The following is a 20,608-nucleotide window of genomic DNA, read 5'->3' on the forward strand; positions in this document are numbered from 1 at the left end:
AGACTGTGTGTCTAATATGGCGGGGTCTTCGATCGGTATACGACCGATGGCACCATGAAGATGTGAAGACGGAAGGAACAAGGCAACAGTAAGATAAAATACCTACCAACGCCTCGTCATGCAGATGCAGTGATCCTCTCTAGTCTATGCGTAATCCGGATATCGTACACCTACCCTTACATGATATGCCACTATAAATAATATACAATTCGACGTGCCTTCCATTAGATCAAGGCTTCACCCCTGAACATGGCATCTCTAACCTCCTTCACAACATCGGCTCGATCACCAGGACCGACGAGCACGATACCTCTTCCTCTCCTGCCCATGCGGCCGGTCCTGCCCAGGCGATGGATAAAATCAATAGTGGTGTGCGGTACATCGTACAAGATGACATGTCGGACGGAGACGGTGTCAATACCTCGCGAGCCAAGATCCGTTGTGACGATGACTTTAGTGTTATTCAACTGTCGGCTAGTGCCGCTTGCATTGGGATTGGCAACTTCCTTCCGTACTTCACCCTCCTTGGGCTCCTTGATCTTCTCCGTACCGGTGAAGGATGCGAGGGCCTTGGCTTGACGGTTCGGATCAGTATCGCGGTGGAATGCCATGGCACCGATGCCCTTTTTGGTGAGGTACTCGGCTACCTTATCAGTATCATCGCGCTCGTTGACAAAGACAAGAATGCGCTTCGTGGGTACTGCTTCTTTGCCTTCCGCGGGATCGTAGTCGGCGGTGGCCTTGCCGATTTGCCAGATGGTATCGGCGCAAGCGAGCATCTTGTTGCCGCGGTAAGGTTCCTTGTTAACATCGACAACACCGAGTGCGACTCGTCGAGGAATAGCATGAAGATTGGGAGTGACTAAGCGCTGCATATCAGGGAACTTCTCGGCTAGATACTTGTCGAGATATTTCGGGATGGTCGCGGAACAAAGCATAAGCTTCTTTAGGGACGGAGTGGCCCTTTCCAAGATTTCGGTGGTACTCGGCTTGAAGGAGCGGTCGAAGAGAGAGTCGGCTTCATCAACGATGAGGTGTGTGACCCGGGCCAGAACATTCGGATTGCTCTCCGCGATGCTGGCGAGGAGGGGCGGCGTGCTGATGACGAGATCCACTCCATTCTCATTGAAGAGGCGATTCCGGATGACGGTCGCTGTGTTCTTTGCTGATATGGGCGCGGCACGGAATTTGACCTCGTGAGATAGCGATTTGGCGACCGCACCTACTTGGGCAACAAGCTCGGCTGACGGGACGAGGATGATGGCACGAGGACGGGCGGGGTCGACGGCTTTGTTGAGATCAGGTTCTTCCGCATCGAAAATATCATCTCTGCGAGTTTTGTCGGCAGCTTTGGCGGCGGCATCCTCTACTGCTTTGCGCTCGATATCCTCCTTGTCTGCAGCCTCTTCGCGCTTTATGGCGTCAAGGACAGGAAGCAGATATGCCAACGTCTTTCCGGAGCCAGTCTCTGCAGCCAAGAGGTAAGAGTCGGGGCCGCTCTTTTTGGATGGATTCCTCGTGCGTGGTTGCTTTTGTAGGCCCAGGAGAGCAGGTATAGCCACGGCTTGCGCTGGGGTGGGCTGACGGTATTCCAGGTCTGGCAGGGCGTCCTTGAGGGCCTTCTGCACACTCTCCATCAACGGGAAACCGTCGAACGAATCCACCTGCTCAATCTTGTGTTTGATGGCTGACCTCAGTTTGTAGGGTACTTCTTGGAGCGACTTTTGCATCTTTAGCGCATGGAAGGAATCCGAGCTGCCGGTCCGTCTCTTGTCGAATCTCCTGTCTCCCTCTCTACGATCAGACGTCGATGATGTTCTCCTTTCTTGTCTTTGCTCCTGCCCCACATCCAACCTCTTGTGTAGTATCCCCGTGGCTTTGGTCCGATTCAGGTGGGAGAAGGGTTCGCGCGTCTTCTTCTTGTAAGGCTTGCCATCCGACGATGGGCGGGTTGGGCGTGCGACTGTGTCTGACAGGACCATGCGCGATGGCCGAGGTGCATCGGGTCTCCGTCGCGAGGGCCCTCCGGAGCGTCGTCGTGACTCTGCAGCATCGTAGCGGGCTGCTCGGTCGCGTTGTATCTGGGCATAGAGGCGCGTCTGCTGGAGCTGCGGCGGCCGGCCTAGGAAGGAGCGCGCCTCGCAGAACGGACAGGCGCGCGCGGCCTGACGCAAGCCCATCATGATTACGAGATGAGGTCCGAGGAACAGACGGTTGAACGACGGGCTAAAACAACATGCGCTTTCTTGAAACCGGCGAACTATCGCAGAAATCAAGGACACGGCTGGGGTTCCGAAACTTTTTGGCGCCGGTTGTCGCAACTGCCAATCACGCGGGGCGGCCGCAGCGGGCCCGGGCGGTTGCCCCTCGCAACGGCGCATCCCAGACGCAACCCATGCTTGTGTTGTCGCGCACTCATGTCCAGGCCCATTTGAGCAGCACATCCTCTTCCTCCCAACATCTTCAGCCAACAACCATCCGTCCCTGCGCGAGGTCGACGTTCACTTCTGCTGCTGTTTTTGATTGCGCGCATCCCCAAAGCGCCGCGCACTCCTCGAGGGAGGCCCGCCATTCTTCACCGCATTCCGCGCCAACGTCTGCGCCCGTAGCCGACGTGCATCAACTCGTCCACCTGGCCGGCGCTGGTCGAGTCCAATGTCCCGCAACGAGGCTGTGAGTATTCTCTTTGTTGTTACAGCGCGCCGTAGCTGCGGATCAACAGACTAACAACAGCAGGTATCGCCACTGCGTATAAACAAGACACCCACCAAAGGAAGCAGCATGTCGCGCCCACTTTCCGAGATTGGTTCCACTGAGAGCCGGCGGAACTCTGGTAACTTCAACAACCAGTCCACCAAGGTAACCCTGCGCGCATTCCAGCTAAGCGCGAGCGCTATGACTTGGTGCTAACGTGCGCCAGAAGGTATTCCTAACGAAGGAGTCCTCGCCTTTCGACTCGTCTCCATTCGCAAACAGTCCACGTCTTTTCTGGAAGGAGCAGACTATCTCGCCAAAGAATCGCTTTGACTCCGAGAACGAGTACGAGCGCGAGCCGTCACTGTCTCCCAAGCGCAACTCCATCGAGAACCTGAAGAAGGCGTCGCGTGTCAAGAACAGCAGCATGTACGCCCGTGAGCAGAAGAACGAGTACGATCCCACTTCTGTGCAGGCTCCGAACCGGCCGCTAGCCGCTGGACGCCCATTGAGCACCCAGGTGCAGGGCAACGCGTATGGAGGCAGTGGTCTCACTGGTCTACGCGAACACAACGATGGCCACCGCCGTGGCCATAGTCGTGGCGAGAGCTTGAGCAAGATTCCCACCCTTAGCCCCGCGAAGAGCTCTCCGAGCAAGATCCCGTCCTTGCCCTCCACCACAGGCTCACCTACGCGGGATAGGTCTTCCCCAGGCCCAGGCCGCATGTCGCCTACTAAGTCATCTCTGGCCAGCCCTGGACGTTTCAACTCCATCGAATACAACCCAGACTTCAGCATGTTCTCTGACGATGGCGAGCTGAAGCACGAGACGCCTCGTCCGCTTCGCCGTCACGCGAAGAGTGTGACTTTCGATGCTGCTCCGCCAGTCATCAACGAGTACGAGATGGTCACACCTGATCCTTCATCCGTCGCTTCTGGATCACGAGAAGGCAGCTACGAGACGGACGAAGAGGAGCTAAGCTTTGATCAGGACGACAGCTTTGATGCCTCCCTGGAAGATACAGACAAAACCCCAGTCGTGCTTCCCGAAGATTGGCGCCACATGAGCCCGGAAGCCGCCAACACATCGCTCATCGATAATTACGACGATGTTTTCGGTCGCGACAACAGCCCTATGCCAAACGCAGTTCCCAATGGCAGGGTCAACAACTCGCGTAACGGCTCCACTGCCTCAGACGGTGAATCTAGGCCACTTCCTCCATTGCCAGGCATGCAAGCTCAGGATCGCCGCGATTCAAGCGTTGGCCTTTCTGCAGCTGCAGAGCGCGCGGCGTCGCGTAGGTCGCTTCCTCAGCTTCCACCGTCGGCCGGCATCTCAAAGACTGACCTTCTCAACATGCGCGAGGGTTCGATGTCGCTAGAGGACAGACTCCGCTTGATGAACTTTGACGACGAGCGCGACACAAGCACCCCAACCCAAGAAAGCCACGATAAGAAGGTAGAGGTGAGCGTTGAGATGAGCGTGAAGGTCGAAGTCGCTGAGATTGAAGATCTTACTGAGACTGACCTGGATGGTCCCAAGACACCACGCATCTCTCGCGAGTCCATACTTCGTAAGGTCCAGAGCCGGAACTTTGACGAACGAGAGAGCTACAGCTACAACTACGACGTAGAATCAAGTCCAGAGCGTAGTTACGGTGATTTGGCAGATCTGGACCCTGATGTGCCAATTCCTTCACGCGAAGTCTCATCTAACTTTGACGAACATCCGGAGGCACCCAGCGAGGCTGATAGTGTTATCGACGCTTACTCCTTTGCGGAGACGACCGAAATGTACACGGAGGAGGTTTCCGAACTCGAAGAAGCTGACCGTGAGACATCCGTTATTCATCATGACATCCACCAGCAGAGTCAGATTGATTCTGATGATGCTAGCGAGTACTCGCTCCAACCGGAGGAGCAACCGACTTCCCAGAGCACCATCGACACCTCAGGACCCTCAACTCCAACAGCGGCCACTTCTTCTCCGACGACCGCCGAGAAGGAGGACAGGCGGGACGAGCTGTTCGCCGACTTCCAAAACGATGAAATGGATTTGACACTTGATCCACTCAAGTCCTCGTTCCAGACCGCGCTAAGTCCCTTGGATACTGCACCTAAGCTTGATGCAATGCGCCAATTCCTTCAGCGGCCAGAAACACCTGAGATTACCGATCCAGAGGCTGAGGTTGAGGATCCTGGAACTCCCGACTCGGTTATTCGCCATCCTGTTGTTATCTCGCCGCCTGAGGAGGAAGAGGAGACACCTGTTCCTGAGGAAGAGTCCACTATCAAGGGTGCCGACGGCAAGCTCAGGGCTCGTCCGTCGTTGATACCTGCGGATCTTGACATGGCCGCACAACGCCGACAAGTGAGCGGCGAACATCCCCCTCCTGTCCCCAGGCGAAGCCCTGCACGCCAGTCGCTGAGCACAGACTTTGGTCATGTTGACGAGGAAGACTCCCAGATGAGCATCTCGAATAAAGAGAACCTTATGCTCGACCTCAAGCTCGGTGAAGATTCGAACGATCTTAGCTTCGGCTTAGATAAGGAGTTCGACAACATCATTGAAGCTCAGAAGGTAGACAACCTTTTTCCTTTACCCCCTTTTGCCAAGTTCCCGACATCCGATGCTACGAAGCAAGATGGAGCAAGACATATGTCCGGTGAAGGCTTTATTTATACGTACACTCCCGCTAACAGTAGCTCCAATCTACAGAAGGGATATCTCATGCGCCAAAACACGAAGGTGGTCGTTGCCAGTAGCCGCCAATTCAGCGATGAAAAGCCTCCAGTTCCTAAAGCTGATTCGGCTGCCGATGCAACTTTGAAGGCACCAAGTGCCAAGTCTCGCAAGAGCAGCGCAGAACGTAAGCCTGCTTGGACTACGGAGCCTTGGAATCCTAAGGTCAGGCGGCGAAGCATCCGAACCGCCTCTGGTTCGCGGAAAGCCATGACTTCTGGCCCAGTTCCTCCGCTTCCAGGACAAGAGTCAGCTGTCGCCGGCGGTCTTGATTCGGTCGCGGAGCAGGAGGTTGACGAATTCGAGGACGGCCAGGAGCGGGGAAGACTGTTTGTTAAGGTCGTTGGTGTCAAAGATCTTGACCTACCTCTACCTAAGAGTAAGTCCCCACCGGATTAAATATACCTGTTTACTAATGTTGATGTAACAGCCGAGCGTACGTGGTTCCAGCTGACTCTAGACAATGGTTTGCACTGTGTGACAACGTCATGGTTAGAGCTTGGCCATTCAGCCCCGATTGGCCAAGAGTTCGAACTAGTTGTATTGGACGACCTGGAGTTCCAACTCACTCTGCAGACCAAGCTTGAGCCTCCTGTTCAGCCAACTGTCACTGCAGCCCCAGTCAAGATCGTCAACCACAAGAAGTCACACTCTGCATTCCGCAACCTCCTTTCATCTCCCAAGAAGCGTAAGGAGCAGGAGCGCAAGCAGCAGGAAGAAGCCGAGCGTCTCGCTCTCCAGCAACAGCAAGAGGCACAGGAAAAGGCGAAGCGTAATCATCAAGCTACTGCTTGGGATCTTCTCCATGACTTGGTCGGACCAGATGGATCTTTTGCTCGCGCCTACGTCTGCCTCAAGAATCACGAGAACCAAGCCTACGGCCGGCCGCTGAACGTCGATATCCCTTGCTTCAATGAGTGGGCTGTTGACAACACCGGTGCCAGCAGTGTGAAGAGTAAGCGTGGTGGTGTGGTTCGTCGCCCACCTTATAGAGTTGGCAAGCTTGCTCTCCAGCTACTGTACGTTCCGAAGCCCAAAAACGCGAAAGATGAGGACATGCCCAAGAGCATGAATGCCTGCATTCGCGAGCTACGGGAAGCAGAGGAGGTCAAGAACCAGTCTTGGGAAGGACCTTTGAGCCAGCAGGGTGGTGACTGCCCAGTGAGTACTCGTGGTGTATGAGATTGTGTGACTGGATGCTAATAATGACACAGTACTGGCGTCGTCGATTCTTCCGACTCAACGGTACCAAGTTGACTGCTTATCACGAGGCCACCCGGCAACCTCGTGCAACCATCAATCTTGCTAAGGCGACTAAGCTCATCGATGACAAGAGCGCTCTTCAGCAACCATCATCAACGAAGAGCGGCGGTCGTCGCAAGTCTGCCTTTGCCGAGGAAGAAGAAGGGTACATGTTCGTCGAAGAAGGTTTCCGTATCCGATTTGCCAATGGCGAGGTCATCGACTTCTACGCCGATAGTCGTGCACAGAAGGAAGGCTGGATGAAGGTGCTCTCCGAGTGCGTTGGTAAAGATATCGCTGGCGGACGCGGCTGGGCCGAGATGGTCCTCGACAAGGAGCGGAAAGAGAAGCGCTCTCAGCCAGAGCCCTTGCAAGCCAAGCCAAAGCGAGAGAGCAATGCGATGAACGGAGCCCTACAGCGACCTCGGTCACACGAAGGTACCGGCAGTCAATCTGTACCATCAAGCCCCGTGAAGCGTCCTGGCCACTCGCGGACAAAATCCCATGTTCCCTCCCCGGCTCCGCCGCCCATCGAGAAGGACGAGCAGCACAAAAGCAGCACTGCACCGCGGCGAAAGGAAGTGCCTGGCGCAGGGGCAAACCGCAGGGATCAGGTTCGATCGATGATTTTTTAATCTCCTGATCTCCACCTTTCGTTCCACTTCCTTCCTCGAGATTATATTTTTACATCCCTTCATCGATACCAGTAATCCTTCGGACTACTCTCACATCACTTTCGCTTACGCTTTCTGAGTCGTAGGGCAAACCATTTCGTCCATTGTTGGAAAGATTCAAGATAGACTTCGGGTCAATCAAGGGTTCGTGGATGAGGAGAGGCGCTGGGCGCTGAATACTGTCGCTAAGAATAAGCGTTGTACGCTATGTATGCTGGATCACACTAGACCGCCGTGTACGCCACACGGAATCTCTCATGTCGTTGCGTCTGCTATCGAGGGATTGCGCATTGGCGCTCCCGGGGCTGTAGGGGTTGGAGACGAAGCACGAAGGAAGAAGTTGGCTTTTTATTCTTGTCACTGATTTTGGGTATGGGTCTTTGATCTGGCGTTCACGGCGGGCATATGAGCGAGGTTATGCGGATTGACTCTGTTTAATGATTGAAGATAATGATGCAGAGGACGACGTGTAGTTTCATGCTCGGTGCGAACAATGAATATCTTCAAAAACCTTGCGTGCTACCCTTGATCATGATGTGAGTATTGTGGTACATGGATAAACCCTGTCCAACATATATTTATCCTGGGCTTTGATGCATGTTGCGATGCTGGCGTTGGTTGGCCTGTGGAGATATTTTGATGTTTGATGCAGAGCTTCCACTTTCGTGTTTGCCAATATCAAATGGCAGCGTGATGTCTATACATCTAATTCATGGATATCATAGGCCGCCCGAGCCCGCTGTGCAACGAGAAGACGTCGAGCAAACAACTGCACAAGTCACGCCAGCGCAAGCCTGATATGCTCCAGTTCACCAGTATCTCATTCTCTCATCCCTTATGTCTCAATCTTTCTCCGCATCGAATTCCATTATGATCATCATGGCTCTCGTACTTATTGTCTAATGCCTTCGATCCATCACACCAGACTAGCCTTGCACCTCGCTCATTTACTATAATATGGGCAACTCCTCCTCGCATCACCAGGACCCCCCACTTGTCGCGCTTCACGGCGGCACTTTTGGAAAACAAAACACTATCATCGTTCCTGGTGGGGCATGCACGGGCAGGTGGGACAGAAAACTGTGCAACAAGAACTTACGGGGTAGGCCTATTTACCAGCCCATATACCCACCGCCGTTTGCGTATCCCCCACCGTGGCAAAGGACCGGAAGGCTGAGACGGAGAGGCAAGGGGTGGGGAGTTCGAAACGAGGATACATTGATCGACAGTGATATGAGGCCGAGGAGGGGAGCAAGAAGAGGGATTGGGATGCCGATGGGATATCCTGGAGCACCAATGGGATATCCAGGTATAAATGGAGTGGTGCCTGGTATGCCGATATACTACGATCCTAGAGGCATGAAGGCAATGAGTGGGCCGAACTTGCAAGCGGGATACATGCCGCCGGTCAGAGGAGGGAAGGGAAAGAACATGGGTATGCATCCGGGCGTGATGCCTGGATATGCGCCCATGCCAGGTCCCATTCCGTACGCACATCCTCAGCCGATGGCCCCACCGTTGCAAGCACAAGCTGCAGCTCAACCTAAAATGCCCGCACGAGCACCACGGCCCCAGAAAATACGTCCACCGGGCGTCGAAGCCGTTGCCCAAGGAGCCTATCACACTCAGCCTGCCCCACAGGCTCCGGGCTGGAAGCGCGAACCCCCAGTCTCAGCGCAAATGAACAGGACCCAACCTGCAAACAAGCGCGCCGGTCCCTCAGGGAAAGAATGGATCCCTGGTGAGAATGCCTTCCTGGATGCTTGCACCTGCACGACAAATTGCACCTGCCGCAAAGGCGCGCGAGTACTGTATCGCCACCAGGGTCAGGGCGATGAAGAACAAAACATCTGGGGCGAGATACGGTATGTCATAAAAGATGACCTGGGGCGGGACTGTGGAGACCATGCGGGGCGTTATGAAGAGGATGAAAGCGACGGCGCTGACGGGGCGAGGCAGAAGAGAGGAAAAGGAAAGGGGAAGGGGAAGAAGGGAGCAGAGGATCTTGAAAAGATGAGAGAAGAGATGAAGGGGCTGAGGAAGGACATCAAGAATTTGAGGGTCGAAGGTGAGAGGGTGGGAATGAATGCGATGGGGAGGGGTGCAATAGATCCAATGGTTGTGGGTAGAATGCCGAATCAAGGTGGATTCCCAATGATGAATGGAATGGATCCGCGTTTGGCGCAACAGCTAGGCGCTGGCGATCCGTACGGAGTGCGTTTCTCACCGCAGATGCAGCGACGAATGATGGGGGGAAGGCAGGGTCAAAGGCGAGGTGGTGGACTGCCGGGAATGGTAGATATGGATTCAGAGGACGATCTATCCTTCGAACATGCAGACCGTATGATGGACCACAGGGTGGGTGCCGGAATGATGAACATCCCTCCGGGCATGAGGAAGATGGGACCAAACCGTATGAAGCAGCCTAGAGGCCCACGAGCCAGACCACCTCGTAGAGCGCAAGATTTTGATCCACGCTATGAGTATCCTCCACCACCAGGACGAGGACCAAATCCTCGCCAAAGAGTTGGTCCGCCGCCGCCACCACCTGGATACAATCTCGATGAAGACAGCATGGGGAGTGGTCTTGATGGTAGGGGTCGCTTCGGTCCTAGGGTCGACGATGAAGATCGTCCAGGTAAGCTATCAAGCAAGCGGGATTAAGCTCATAATGACAAATACTTGACAGGTTTCAATGATGAATTCGATATTCCTCCACCACGTCCGCCGCCGCCAGGGCAAAGCCCTCGAGGTAGAGGAGGAGGTAGCGGGTCTGGCAACAGTCGACCATTGGGCGGGGAAGGTCGCAGACCGAACCAACCCCACGTCGATGATGGTGATGATTATTAGGTTTGTGTCTGAAACGACAAAAGCCAGGGTGGCCTTCTCCAGATAGATGAAAGCAACCCACGTGCCTCACGCCGTGCCACATGTCAATGCTCACTGTGAAATGACACCTTCGTCATCAAATGACCACCGAACCGCAAAATGGCGCTCCTGTGCTCCACGTGTTCCACACCGAGTATCAAGTCAAAAAGCATTTTCAAGGCAAATCTACGAGTTGTGCTCGGCCAACTGTAGCTCGGTCAAATACGGCATGTCAATTAACCCACTGTGAGTCAAGACACGCTGCATCAAATCGAATGTTAGCGAAGTTCTCCAATGAAAGGATAACAAGCCTTGGGAGGCTTGGTTGTACGAGCTCTTAAAATGCGGTCCTCTTCGGCTGTGCGTAACCTTGGGCGTACGTGTCGAACCGTCAGGCGTACTCAGATACGTCAGTTGGTTACACTCATAGCGAGAAAATTGATCGGTGAAAAAGAAAAAGAAAACGCGGCAGATTGAGGCGCACTTTCTGTGCGTGCACCGGGTAACGAGACCAGGGGGCTTCTTCCGACCCGGATTTTGGGCTGGCACAGCTTCCTGCGAGACATAGGCGTAGGACAAATATGAAACTTGAAAAAAAGAATATGCCAAGATGAGAGACGAAGAGAAGTGCATAAGACTGAACAATGAAAGTGAGAATGTACATTTGACACAACTTGTCGCGAGACCATCCGTACAGCCGAAGCCGTTCTACATGTCTGCCTCCAAGTCTATCCCTGTTCAGATAGAGAAGCCAATCATCATGATAGCCGGAAGTTTAGTAGAAGCCTTCAGAAGAGGTTGGCTTGTACGCGTGAGCGTATATCATCCGTAGACGCCGGACCCATACCCTGAGGACAAGAGAGACCCATAGATGTCACTCCCAAACATCTCGTACGCCGGCCCATACATGAGGTTCACCATACCCGTCCTAAACTCCTCGCTCGAAATGCACTTGATGACACAAAGGAAACCCAGGAAAGAAAGGCCAATGCTCGGCTATCAAAGAAGAGAAAAGGAGAAGTTGTGAGTCGAAGGAAGGGAACAGGAAGACCAGCTCCTCACTAACATATCCGAGCTGTGATGATCTCGACCCATTCCAACTCGTGGAACTCCAACTCGCGATGAGCAAATAGTAGCTCTAATGCGGTTAAGCCCCACCTCACTAGCATCTACGGCGCCGCCCAGCCCAAGCCGTTGGGTGACAGGTTCAGGTCGCTGCTGAGGTGGTTACCACGCTCGTAAAGCTTGTCGATCTTGATCTTCTTCTCAGCCCACCACTCCTCGAATGCCGCAATGTCATCATCGGAGATGTGATGGGTGATCTCATTGGTACGCTTGGCTTCGCGCCACTCCAAGTCAAGCTTGCGGCCGTTGTGCTTGAGTCGGGGAAGGGCCTCAGTGCGCAAGTAGGAAATCTCGAGCACATAGCCTTGATCTTGCGGCTCGATTGGAGTGATGAACGACCCATCGCGAGAACGGTCGCACTTCTCTGCGGGCGGGGTGTCCGAAGGGTCAAGGCAGATAGGCGAAACAGGGTTCGTGCTCTGCGAGGAAGCCATGGAAGGAGAGCCAACGTCAGAGACCGAAGTCTCAGTAAAGACCGGTGAGTTGACGTCGGACTGGATCACGCTGCTAGCATTGCTGATGGTACGCATCTTAGGGGGTGGCAGAGCGTCGAGCTTAGCAATCAACTCATCGTCTTCGAACTTGGTATGTGCGCGAGCAGTGTCTTGCGCTGACGTATGTGCCTCGAGTCGTCCATAGCCTAAAGCTGATCAGTCTCACGTTGGAGATGTGTTGTGACAAAACGGGGACGTGCTTGGGGACGTGCTTCGTGGGGTCCTCAACTCAGCCGCGGTGTGATGTCACCTCAAAAGCAAAGATGCAACTTGTTACTTACCAGTCAGCACCGCAGCACCCGCTTGTTGCAAGGAGGCGAGCGTGGTCTGGATGTTCGAGGGAAGGCGCTCCCAGAGGTCTTCGGCAATGTACCAGGCCGGGAGGTGAGCGCTGTCGTAGCTGAAGGCGTCACCATCGCGAGGGCAGAGGGTGCGTGACTCTATCTTGGGAGCGGAGAAGGAGCAGGTGAAGCTCCGGCGGGTAGAACCACGACGCTCATGGAGCTTGGAGAAGGCGGGATTGTTGTAGGTAAGGTTGGGAGAGCTAGGGTCGGCCATGGTGTTGTGTAGGTAGCGGAAGTAGTCGAACGAGTGTAGTGAAGGAACGGTCTGGTGCTGCTGTTGCTTGATGCAGCACGGGCAGGAAATGCACAAGGGTATTTGTATTGTATTGAAGGAGTGAGGAGTGGAGGTGGAGTCTGTCTGAGGAAGAGGCCTCGAGCTGTTTGACGGAATCGCGGCGTAAGGTGAGGATCGATGCTTGGCAGGCGCGGGAATCAGGAAATGATGCCCAGTCGCGGTTTCCGCAGGGACCCTGTCCGTTCTACCAATGTAATTCTCGAGCCTTCTACTAAGGGCCCAAGGTCAGCCGACGCAATTTAGGTAATTTCCCAATTTCCCATGTGAACTGACGTCGCTTCCGCGTGTTGTGCAGATGGGAAAGTGAAATCTCGATGCCGGTTCTTGGCTGAATTGTAAGTGTGATGTAGCTTTAGGACAACAGGATTGGAAGACATGTATTGCTGGGATGTGCCTCGTACCCCGGACCCCAACGCATGCGTACGTAAGTTGTACCAAGGAAATTCGACGTTGGCGCCCAAAGGCCACAGAGAGCAGGCAAGCAAGCGACGTGTGCCCGTAAGCGGCGTGGACACCAATAACGACTGTAGGAAGAGATGAAGTGGCAGCAGCCACCAAGTGACGACAATCAAAAGCGAAAAGCTCACATACCGAAACGAGTGAGTATTCGGAGGAAGCCGGGGGCGCAATACCGCATTCGGCACCGGCACTTGCGCGGGCTCTCCGCTAAAAAGCACCTCGCTCGATCGAGATGCGGCAGCGAACAACTTGTATTCGCCGTTCTCGGGCAATTTTGAGCGTAATGGCGCGTAATACGAAGCGGTCTGAATGATGGAGGATGCCAGCAGAGGAAGGTGGTGGGAGGGATCCTATTCCGTTGGGCGTCCGCTGTTGCGTCTCCACACACCCGCACAGAAAACCCGTCCACTATCCCACCATCCCACAGTCTTGAGTCTGCGCATTAGCTCATGTCCGGCTAGCCTGCCGACGGCCAGCCCTATGATATACTATCACACGAGAAATTGACAGGGATCGCGCGGTAACGTGGTTAGGAAACATCGTTCCATTCAGAATACCTACCCGTGGCATTGCTCATCCTGCCTAGTCGCACGCTTCAAACGTTGAGGACGACTGCACAGCCCAGCGTTATTTTCCTAGACACCGCATCTTCTGCGCGCGAGTACTGTTGAGAAGGAGCACTGCACTGCAGGACCGTACGCTAAGAACGAACCCCATGCTTTTCAATAGTGCGCCATTAATGTATGCAATTGGTCGCGGGCGCGGCAGCGCTGTAAGTAATTATTCCAGCCTGAGGTGGATGTCGGTCAGCTTTGTCGCTATACGACGTTCGAGAGAAGGCAAACCTCTGAATCAAATGCACCCCGGATGCCGTCTCCACAATCCCGCTGATTTCGCCCTTGTTCAAACGGAAGGCAGCCTCCTCGAATTCCTTCTGCATATCGCCTCGTCCAAAGAAGCCCCTAGCCGACCATGTCAGTTGATGTCCAACCGCAGCTCCTGAATCACTCACAAATCTCCTCCCTTCCGCGCACTGCTGCAATCCGACTCGGTCATGGCGAGCTCTGATAGCGATTTACCATTGGGGTCGCTTGAGTCGTTTTCGTATGCCGTTATCTGCTCGAGGTACACCTTGATAGCCTCAACCGCATCCTCCTTGGAGCGCGTGATGCGCGGCTCCCGCCAGCTGGCCGGTCGTCGACTATCCCGGTGCTTGACGAGAAGATGTGCAGCGCGTATCTTGTCGCCCTGATTCGCGAGGTTCGCCGGTGTGACACCCTTGGAGCTATGGTACTTCGCCATAAAACTTTTCAGCGCGTCCGGGTCTGTCCCCGCGGGAGGCTCCCATCGCGAATCTTTGGTCGCGGGGTGAAAGTAGTAGGGGAGGTTCTTGCTATTGGAATGGCGTATCTCCCATCCCTCAGGGAGACCGGTTTCGGGTCCGGACGACTGGCAGTGTCAGTGTTGCTTGCCGTTGCTATGGAGACATGCGCCGCCTATGTATGCGCTGTACTCACCATGTTTGATATGTGATGTGTCTGTGGAGAGTTTGAAGATGTTGGATCCGTGCACCTGATGGGCTCGAAGCTTGTGTGTGGAGGCGATGCAGAGTGCGGTATGAAGAAGCGTGCAGGACGGAGGCGCTGAACTGCCGTTTGGGACGATCGCTGAGCTCTCGAACAACGCGGGGAGCATAAGGCGCCGCGCTCGGCCCGCCTGGCGCCACCACCTCAGGTAAGACCAAACCGCCTTCATCTTGAGTCTTTCATGGCTCCAGCCCACATACGCACCGAACGCCTGCCGCCACCTTTTGCTCTCCGACCGTGTTTCTAGTCGCAACCACTTCGCAATAAGTCGCGACTAAAGTCAGAAACACCACACGCGAACACGTCACCCGCCTCCTCGAAGTCGCCAAAAAATTTACACCACACATCTACCATGTCGTCCCCTGCAGCGGACCAGCAACAGGAGACGGACGAGAACAAGAAGATCCTCTTCCGCTTCTGCTCAGAATGGTGAGTAGCATCTACTTGCGCTATCCAGCTGCTAAGCCTCCCAGCTCCAACCTGCTATTTCCCCGCGAAGACAAAGCCGAGAGCAAGCTGCTGTTCGCCTGCCGCACATGCTCTTTCTCTGAGGAAGCCCCTTCAGCATGCGTCATGCGCACCGAAATCGCCTCTTCCGCTGGCGATACGGCTGGTGTGACGTCGGACATTGGGCAAGATCCTACGGTTGGTCTCACCCGCTCCTTTTCACGCGCCAGCCTCATGGAGTTGGATGGCTTTCCCAACTTCTGCACCATGTGTGGGCAGGACATAGTTTGCGTGGAATGTGGCGAGGAGAGCGCGCCGGGCCTCGTTCTCGAAGCAGAGGATGAGCATTCAATGCATTCAAACATCCAGAGAGGGGGCGGCGAGCATTCCTCGAAGAATTGAGCACAGTCGCGCGTTGAATCCGTCGCTTGCCTGCTCCTCTTTGAGCCTGCTTGCTGACTCTTGTCGCATCTAGTTGCCGCGTATCAAAGACAAGGCCTGCCCCTCGTGCGGCGAGCAGGACATCGTCTACTTCCAGTCCCAGCAGCGAACCACACACACTGGCATGGTAAGCTTGATTTCTTCCACTTGTCGGCTGTGCTAACTCTTCGTATAGAAACTGTACTACGTGTGCACCCAGTGCAGCCATGTGTGGCAGTAGGGAAATTTGCTTCATACCCTTCACGGGTAATAGATTTAGCATTGGGATGGAGTTTAGTCCTTTTATTCTACGAATGGTGTCCGGAATGGTATCTTATACCCAGCGATATGGTACAATGTCATATACATGTTTTGTACAGCAGCTATACCCCCATACTCCTGAAAATGCGATACTGCTTTCATACCCAACATACCTCCTTCCTACACATGCATCGGGGCCAGTGACAAAATCTTCGACCACTGTTTTTGCCTGAGTTCTGCCGCCACAACGCCGCTCACTCGCGATCCGATGGGCTCGCCGGCCTTGTTGATGAGCACGCACGCGTTGTCGTCGAACTTGACCACGCTGCCGTCCGGTCTCTGCCACTTCTTCGCCGTCCGTACCACTACCGCGTGGCGTACATCTCCGCGTCGTACTTTGTTCGCTGCGCTGATGGAGACGCTGTTGCCAGTCTCAGGACCGAAGTTTCGCTGTTTCTTGACCACTACCACTATCCGGTCGCCTATGCATGTCAATACCCTGAACCCCAGTGCGATCGCATCCTGTTCACATACCGACTTTGGCGGGGCGCTTCGAGCGCAGGACGTTGACGCACTCGACTATGGCGGCGCCCGAGTTGTCGATGCAATTGATGAGGGTCTAGATTGCGCTGCATGAGTGGGTTTGGTCTGGCCGGGGCGGGCTGAGGTCGCGTGTCGTACCTTGAGCTGGATCATTGTGAAGCCCTTGTGCGTCCCACAATGCTTCTTCGTTCCTGCAGCGTCTCGGCGCGGATGCTGTGGGTGCTATTGGTGATGGTAATCGACGTCCCAAGTTTGCAATGTGGAGCGCATCTGCCCAGGAATTTGGCCCTAGCGCAACCTCGCTTGGTCCCGTCGCTCTCCGCGCTTCTCGTCCAGTGGCCAGCCGATGCAGCCGCAAGGGAAGCCAGGCCGCGTTGGCGCTGATCCACCCAGCCTCAAGTCTCACACCGTCTTGCGCTTGCGCCATTTGCAGCTCGTGTGCTGTCCGAGACCGCTGTCGCTCTCTCCTTTCCTTTGCGCCTTCCTCGCGCCTTCCTCCACCGTCGCTCCTTCCGTTTGCGCGCATTCTTATTGTGACGAGGTGAACAGCGGGTACGGAGAAACCTGCTCTACTGATACGTCACCCAACCACCCCTATTCATTCTACCAGTTTGCACAACAAGCGCGACATACCGCGTCAAACGCTCTCTTGGTTTGCGTTGCTTGAAATACCGCCCGATTCGGTCTTTGCGCATCATGGCTCCGAAAGAGACAGCGAAAAAGGGTGCACTGACACTGGAGAAACTGGCACTATACGACGACATATTGACGGATGCGCTCGTCGACAAGGTAGGTCACGCACTCCGCGTTTGTGCCAGCGCAGTCGCCGAGCTCTGAGGAACGCGTTCGCTAACCGGCGCATCTGTAGGTGTACTACTGGACCGCAATCAGGAAGAACCGCGGCGGCCGCTTCTCCGGATCAAGAGGGTTGAACGAGGAGGAAATCGCAAACATTCTACGCGAACATGTTGTTGTTGAGAAGAACTCCGCTGAGGCTATGCAGCGCCTGGTACAGCTGCCTGGTCTGAAGAAGTTTCTTGCGACGTTGAAGGATGAGGCAGACAGAGAGCACTTCAAGAGACACTTGCGCAGATATGTCTCTATATACATGCCGGACTGTCCTTTCGAAGTCACGACGACGAACCGCTATACCATCACAGAACACGAGGCATCTATAACCGCGCGCCGAGATATCCAGCCTCGGGAAGAGATCAAGTACCTCACAGGAGTGCAGGTTGCTATGACCGAGGAGCAAGAGAAGAACCTAGAACTGGCGCGGAAGGACTTCAGCCTCGTAATCTCAGCGCGAAAGAAGACACGCTCCCTATTTCTCGGACCTGCGCGTTTCGCCAACCATGACTGCGACGCGAACGCTAAACTATCGACTAAAGGCTACGATGGCATGCAGATTGTTGCCGTCAAGCCCATCAAGGAAGGCGAAGAAATTACAGTATCATATGGCGAGGATTATTTCGGCGTAGACAACGAGGAGTGCTTGTGCCACAGCTGTGAAGATCGAATGGTGAATGGATGGGCACCCTTTAGACCGGCCGAAGATAGCAGCGAAGACGAAGACGAAGACGAAGACGAAGACGGAGATGACGATCAAGAGGGAGAGAGAGCGGGATACTTGTCCCCTGAAAAGGAAGCAACTCCTTCACGCCGACGGAAGCGCAAGCACGAAGAGTCCAACGACGCTACTGACCGCGAGAGAACCACCTGCTCCAAGCGTCGGAAGTCGGAATCCAAGACGAAATCGCTATCCCTTGTACGGCGAAAAGTATGCGCACATGCAACAACACAAAAATTAAACCTGAAGAAGTCTGCTAGCACTTCTTGTCTACGACACGAGCTACCCATTTCCAGCATCGAAGATCCAGCTGCCAATCTTCCATCAACGTCACGAAATCTTCGCACTCAGCAGCGCGACGGCCTCTTGAACATTGTTCAAGACGATGATTCTTCTTCCCGGAACACAACACCCCAGTCCCCAACAGAAGCTGCATCACCAAAGTCAACGCAGTCTACCGATGCAACTTCCGTAGACGAAGACCCGCCCACGACCGGGCTAAACAATCCGAAGATCAAAGTGGATCCTGGAATCATACACGAACAGCCAACTCTGGGTGTAGCCACGATGAAAGACGAAGTTACAATGGTAAATGCTCCTTGGTCCTCACTCTTCGCCGACGATACCTCGTCTGAGCTGAGTGACCTTTCTGACAGTTTGGATCTTGACGACGTGCTACAGCGAATCGTCAAGCGGAAGCGCCCGAAGCTACCTTTATTACCCCGTAATACCAGATCAAGCTCGCGCAACGTGATACACAATCGTGTCGGCACACCGATCCTAGACCAAGAGCCTGAGGAGGGTATGGTAGAGAACCCAAGGAAGCCAGGCGACTACATGACTTCGAAGTCCCGCTTGTCGGGTAAGGACAGCAAGTGGGCCGAATGCCAGACATGCGACGACCAGTTTGTGCAAGAGGACAGTCACCGCGGAACGCGTAAGGAGTGTCCGCGATGCGAGCGTCACTCAAAGTTGTACGGCTATCCCTGGCCTAAGACGGACAGGGAAGGAAAACACGATACCGAAGAGCGCGTTCTCGACCACCGGACTATTCATCGCTTCGTCGACCCTGAGGAAGAGAAAGAGATCAAGAAGGAGAAGCCGAAGCGCAAGTTTAGAGAGGAGATCATGGAGCGGTTCTCGACCCCGCGGTCTGGTCGCGACTCATCGATGAGCATGGAAGTCGAGAGTGGTCGGAAGAAGAGAAGAACAAGGTTTACTATGTAAAGAGCCGGGGAGAAAGTGTCTGACGATAATGCACGGGATGTTTAACACAACATCCATGCGACACTAACGAAGACATCGGTGAAGACGAAATCGTTTTGGGTGTTATTGGAGTTGTGAGAGACACTGAATCAAACGGTTGAGCATTTACTTGGGGCACCGGATTGGGCTGGACATACCCTGGTTTTGTTTTGCCATCTTGCCATACTTTATCTCTGCCGGCATTGTAGTATACTATAGCATATCTCGAATCCGGGGAGGAGTTATTGGCCTTCGGGCTACTTTTGCATCAGTGTATCAGTACTTTGAAGGTGGACTTGTCGAGGGACATCGTGGAAATCGAGCCCTTATTAGGCGAATTACTTTTGCTCAACGGAGCCACCGAATCGTCTTACGAATTGTTATTGTGTCATGATAAACATACTTTCAACACTATGTATCTTGTGTGTTTCTGGAAGCTATGGCGAAGGATTCGCAGAAGCTGCCAAAAAGGGTTCGTGTGTTAGGAAGCGAAGAGCGCCGATGCACAAGTGCGGAGCGCCGTAATAAAGAGTCCAGCTGTTTTACAGGTATATAAACAGTCCTATCCGTTCCCTCCCACAATGCCTGCTTTCGGCCTCGCGATCGATTCGAACTCATTGACGGCGAACTGCTGTTGGGTGCAGTAGCTCCCAACGTTTGCAGGATCAGTCCCGGCATGTCACGTGCTCACACTACTCCTAGGGCCGCAAGTCCCAGGCATTGCATTTCCTTCAACGTTTCTCCGAGTTGATCAACGCACTTGGAATCTCTACGCAGCACCCCTCTTTCAATTCTTGTCTTCGCTCATACAGCTCACATGCTCGTTCTCCTTCATCCCCGTACTCTCGTATGGATACGAAGAATCCTTCCGGTTACAACCCTCCACCGACCCGCAGGCGAGATTGGAGACATGGAAGAGCGAGCAGGAATAGAAGCCCGAGGACGGATGGCATCAGTGGCAGAAGGCTTAGGCGGACGTCACGTCGTACGATTGGCCACACGTTAGACACGGCGCACTTCTTGGCCGTTAGCGTCATGCCGCAAGGCTAATTTGGTCCTTCTCCACCTGGTCGAGGATGGCAGGCCTTCAGGCGGCCGGTGAGCGTTACATGCCTATCTTCGGGCATCGTTCAACGCGCTGTGAGAACAGCGAGACAACTCCAGCAGATTCCGCAGCAAGTGTCCCACCTTGATAGGGGAGAAAGAGCCCAATGCCAAAACGCTCGACAGGTTGTTTCGAGTGCCGGAAACGAAAGGTGCGCTGCGACGAGGCAAGGCCGGAATGTAATACCTGTCTTCGACGAGGCACAAAATGCCCTGGATATCGACCGCTTCAATCCTTTATTCTGCACAAGTTCGAAGAGCAGAATGAGAGGCCATCAATCATCAAGGAGGACGACAATCGCTACAGATATGCCAACCACAAGACGCACGAGGAGGAACCGTCATCATCCGACTCGGAACTAGCTGTAGTCGAGTACCTGCAACCACCAGGACGGAGGCCGTCTGGAGCTCCTGTGTTGCGCCAAGTTAGCCCTATCGCGATCGAGCGTGTACAGCATGTTGGGGAGTTGATATGGCTTTATTTGCCTAGATCA

The 20,608-nt window shown here is 54.3% G+C and overlaps 8 protein-coding genes across 8 annotated transcripts; 4 read left to right on the forward strand and 4 right to left on the reverse strand.

Moving 5' to 3' along the window:
- Window positions 1-224: 224 nt before the first annotated feature.
- MRH4 (RNA helicase) lies at window positions 225-2,183 on the reverse strand (the record flags this gene model as incomplete). Its single annotated transcript, XM_056212595.1, has 1 exon — window positions 225-2,183. The coding sequence occupies one exon, from the start codon at window positions 2,181-2,183 to the stop codon at window positions 225-227; it is 1,959 nt and encodes a 652-aa protein (XP_056072903.1).
- Window positions 2,184-2,781: 598 nt separating this feature from the next.
- BUD4 (Bud site selection protein bud4) lies at window positions 2,782-7,314 on the forward strand (the record flags this gene model as incomplete). The annotated part of the gene is made up of 4 exons (XM_056212596.1): window positions 2,782-2,859; window positions 2,921-5,816; window positions 5,868-6,598; window positions 6,652-7,314. 4 exons carry the CDS (start codon window positions 2,782-2,784, stop codon window positions 7,312-7,314), a joined length of 4,368 nt encoding a protein of 1,455 aa, XP_056072904.1.
- Window positions 7,315-8,784: 1,470 nt separating this feature from the next.
- On the forward strand, window positions 8,785-10,017 carry N0V89_003800 (uncharacterized protein; the record flags this gene model as incomplete). Its single annotated transcript, XM_056212597.1, has 2 exons — window positions 8,785-8,788; window positions 8,891-10,017. The coding sequence occupies 2 exons, from the start codon at window positions 8,785-8,787 to the stop codon at window positions 10,015-10,017; spliced, it is 1,131 nt and encodes a 376-aa protein (XP_056072905.1).
- A 1,373-nt stretch (window positions 10,018-11,390) lies between these two features.
- On the reverse strand, window positions 11,391-12,398 carry N0V89_003801 (uncharacterized protein; the record flags this gene model as incomplete). Its single annotated transcript, XM_056212598.1, has 2 exons — window positions 11,391-11,986; window positions 12,122-12,398. The coding sequence occupies 2 exons, from the start codon at window positions 12,396-12,398 to the stop codon at window positions 11,391-11,393; spliced, it is 873 nt and encodes a 290-aa protein (XP_056072906.1).
- Window positions 12,399-13,946: 1,548 nt separating this feature from the next.
- Window positions 13,947-14,458, reverse strand: pin1 (peptidyl-prolyl cis-trans isomerase Pin1; the record flags this gene model as incomplete). The annotated part of the gene is made up of 2 exons (XM_056212599.1): window positions 13,947-14,387; window positions 14,456-14,458. The coding sequence occupies 2 exons, from the start codon at window positions 14,456-14,458 to the stop codon at window positions 13,947-13,949; spliced, it is 444 nt and encodes a 147-aa protein (XP_056072907.1).
- Window positions 14,459-14,876: 418 nt separating this feature from the next.
- RPB9 (DNA-directed RNA polymerase II core subunit rpb9) lies at window positions 14,877-15,632 on the forward strand (the record flags this gene model as incomplete). Its single annotated transcript, XM_056212600.1, has 4 exons — window positions 14,877-14,953; window positions 14,998-15,169; window positions 15,447-15,539; window positions 15,588-15,632. 4 exons carry the CDS (start codon window positions 14,877-14,879, stop codon window positions 15,630-15,632), a joined length of 387 nt encoding a protein of 128 aa, XP_056072908.1.
- A 200-nt stretch (window positions 15,633-15,832) lies between these two features.
- mrpl38 (54S ribosomal protein L38, mitochondrial) lies at window positions 15,833-16,348 on the reverse strand (the record flags this gene model as incomplete). Its single annotated transcript, XM_056212601.1, has 3 exons — window positions 15,833-16,134; window positions 16,187-16,271; window positions 16,334-16,348. 3 exons carry the CDS (start codon window positions 16,346-16,348, stop codon window positions 15,833-15,835), a joined length of 402 nt encoding a protein of 133 aa, XP_056072909.1.
- Window positions 16,349-16,891: 543 nt separating this feature from the next.
- On the forward strand, window positions 16,892-18,992 carry set9 (histone lysine methyltransferase Set9; the record flags this gene model as incomplete). The annotated part of the gene is made up of 2 exons (XM_056212602.1): window positions 16,892-16,984; window positions 17,064-18,992. The coding sequence occupies 2 exons, from the start codon at window positions 16,892-16,894 to the stop codon at window positions 18,990-18,992; spliced, it is 2,022 nt and encodes a 673-aa protein (XP_056072910.1).
- Window positions 18,993-20,608: the final 1,616 nt, after the last annotated feature.

The sequence above is a fragment of the Didymosphaeria variabile genome (assembly GCF_027946475.1).
Source record: "Didymosphaeria variabile strain IMI 356815 chromosome Unknown scaffold_3, whole genome shotgun sequence".
Lineage (NCBI taxonomy): Eukaryota > Fungi > Ascomycota > Dothideomycetes > Pleosporales > Didymosphaeriaceae > Didymosphaeria > Didymosphaeria variabile.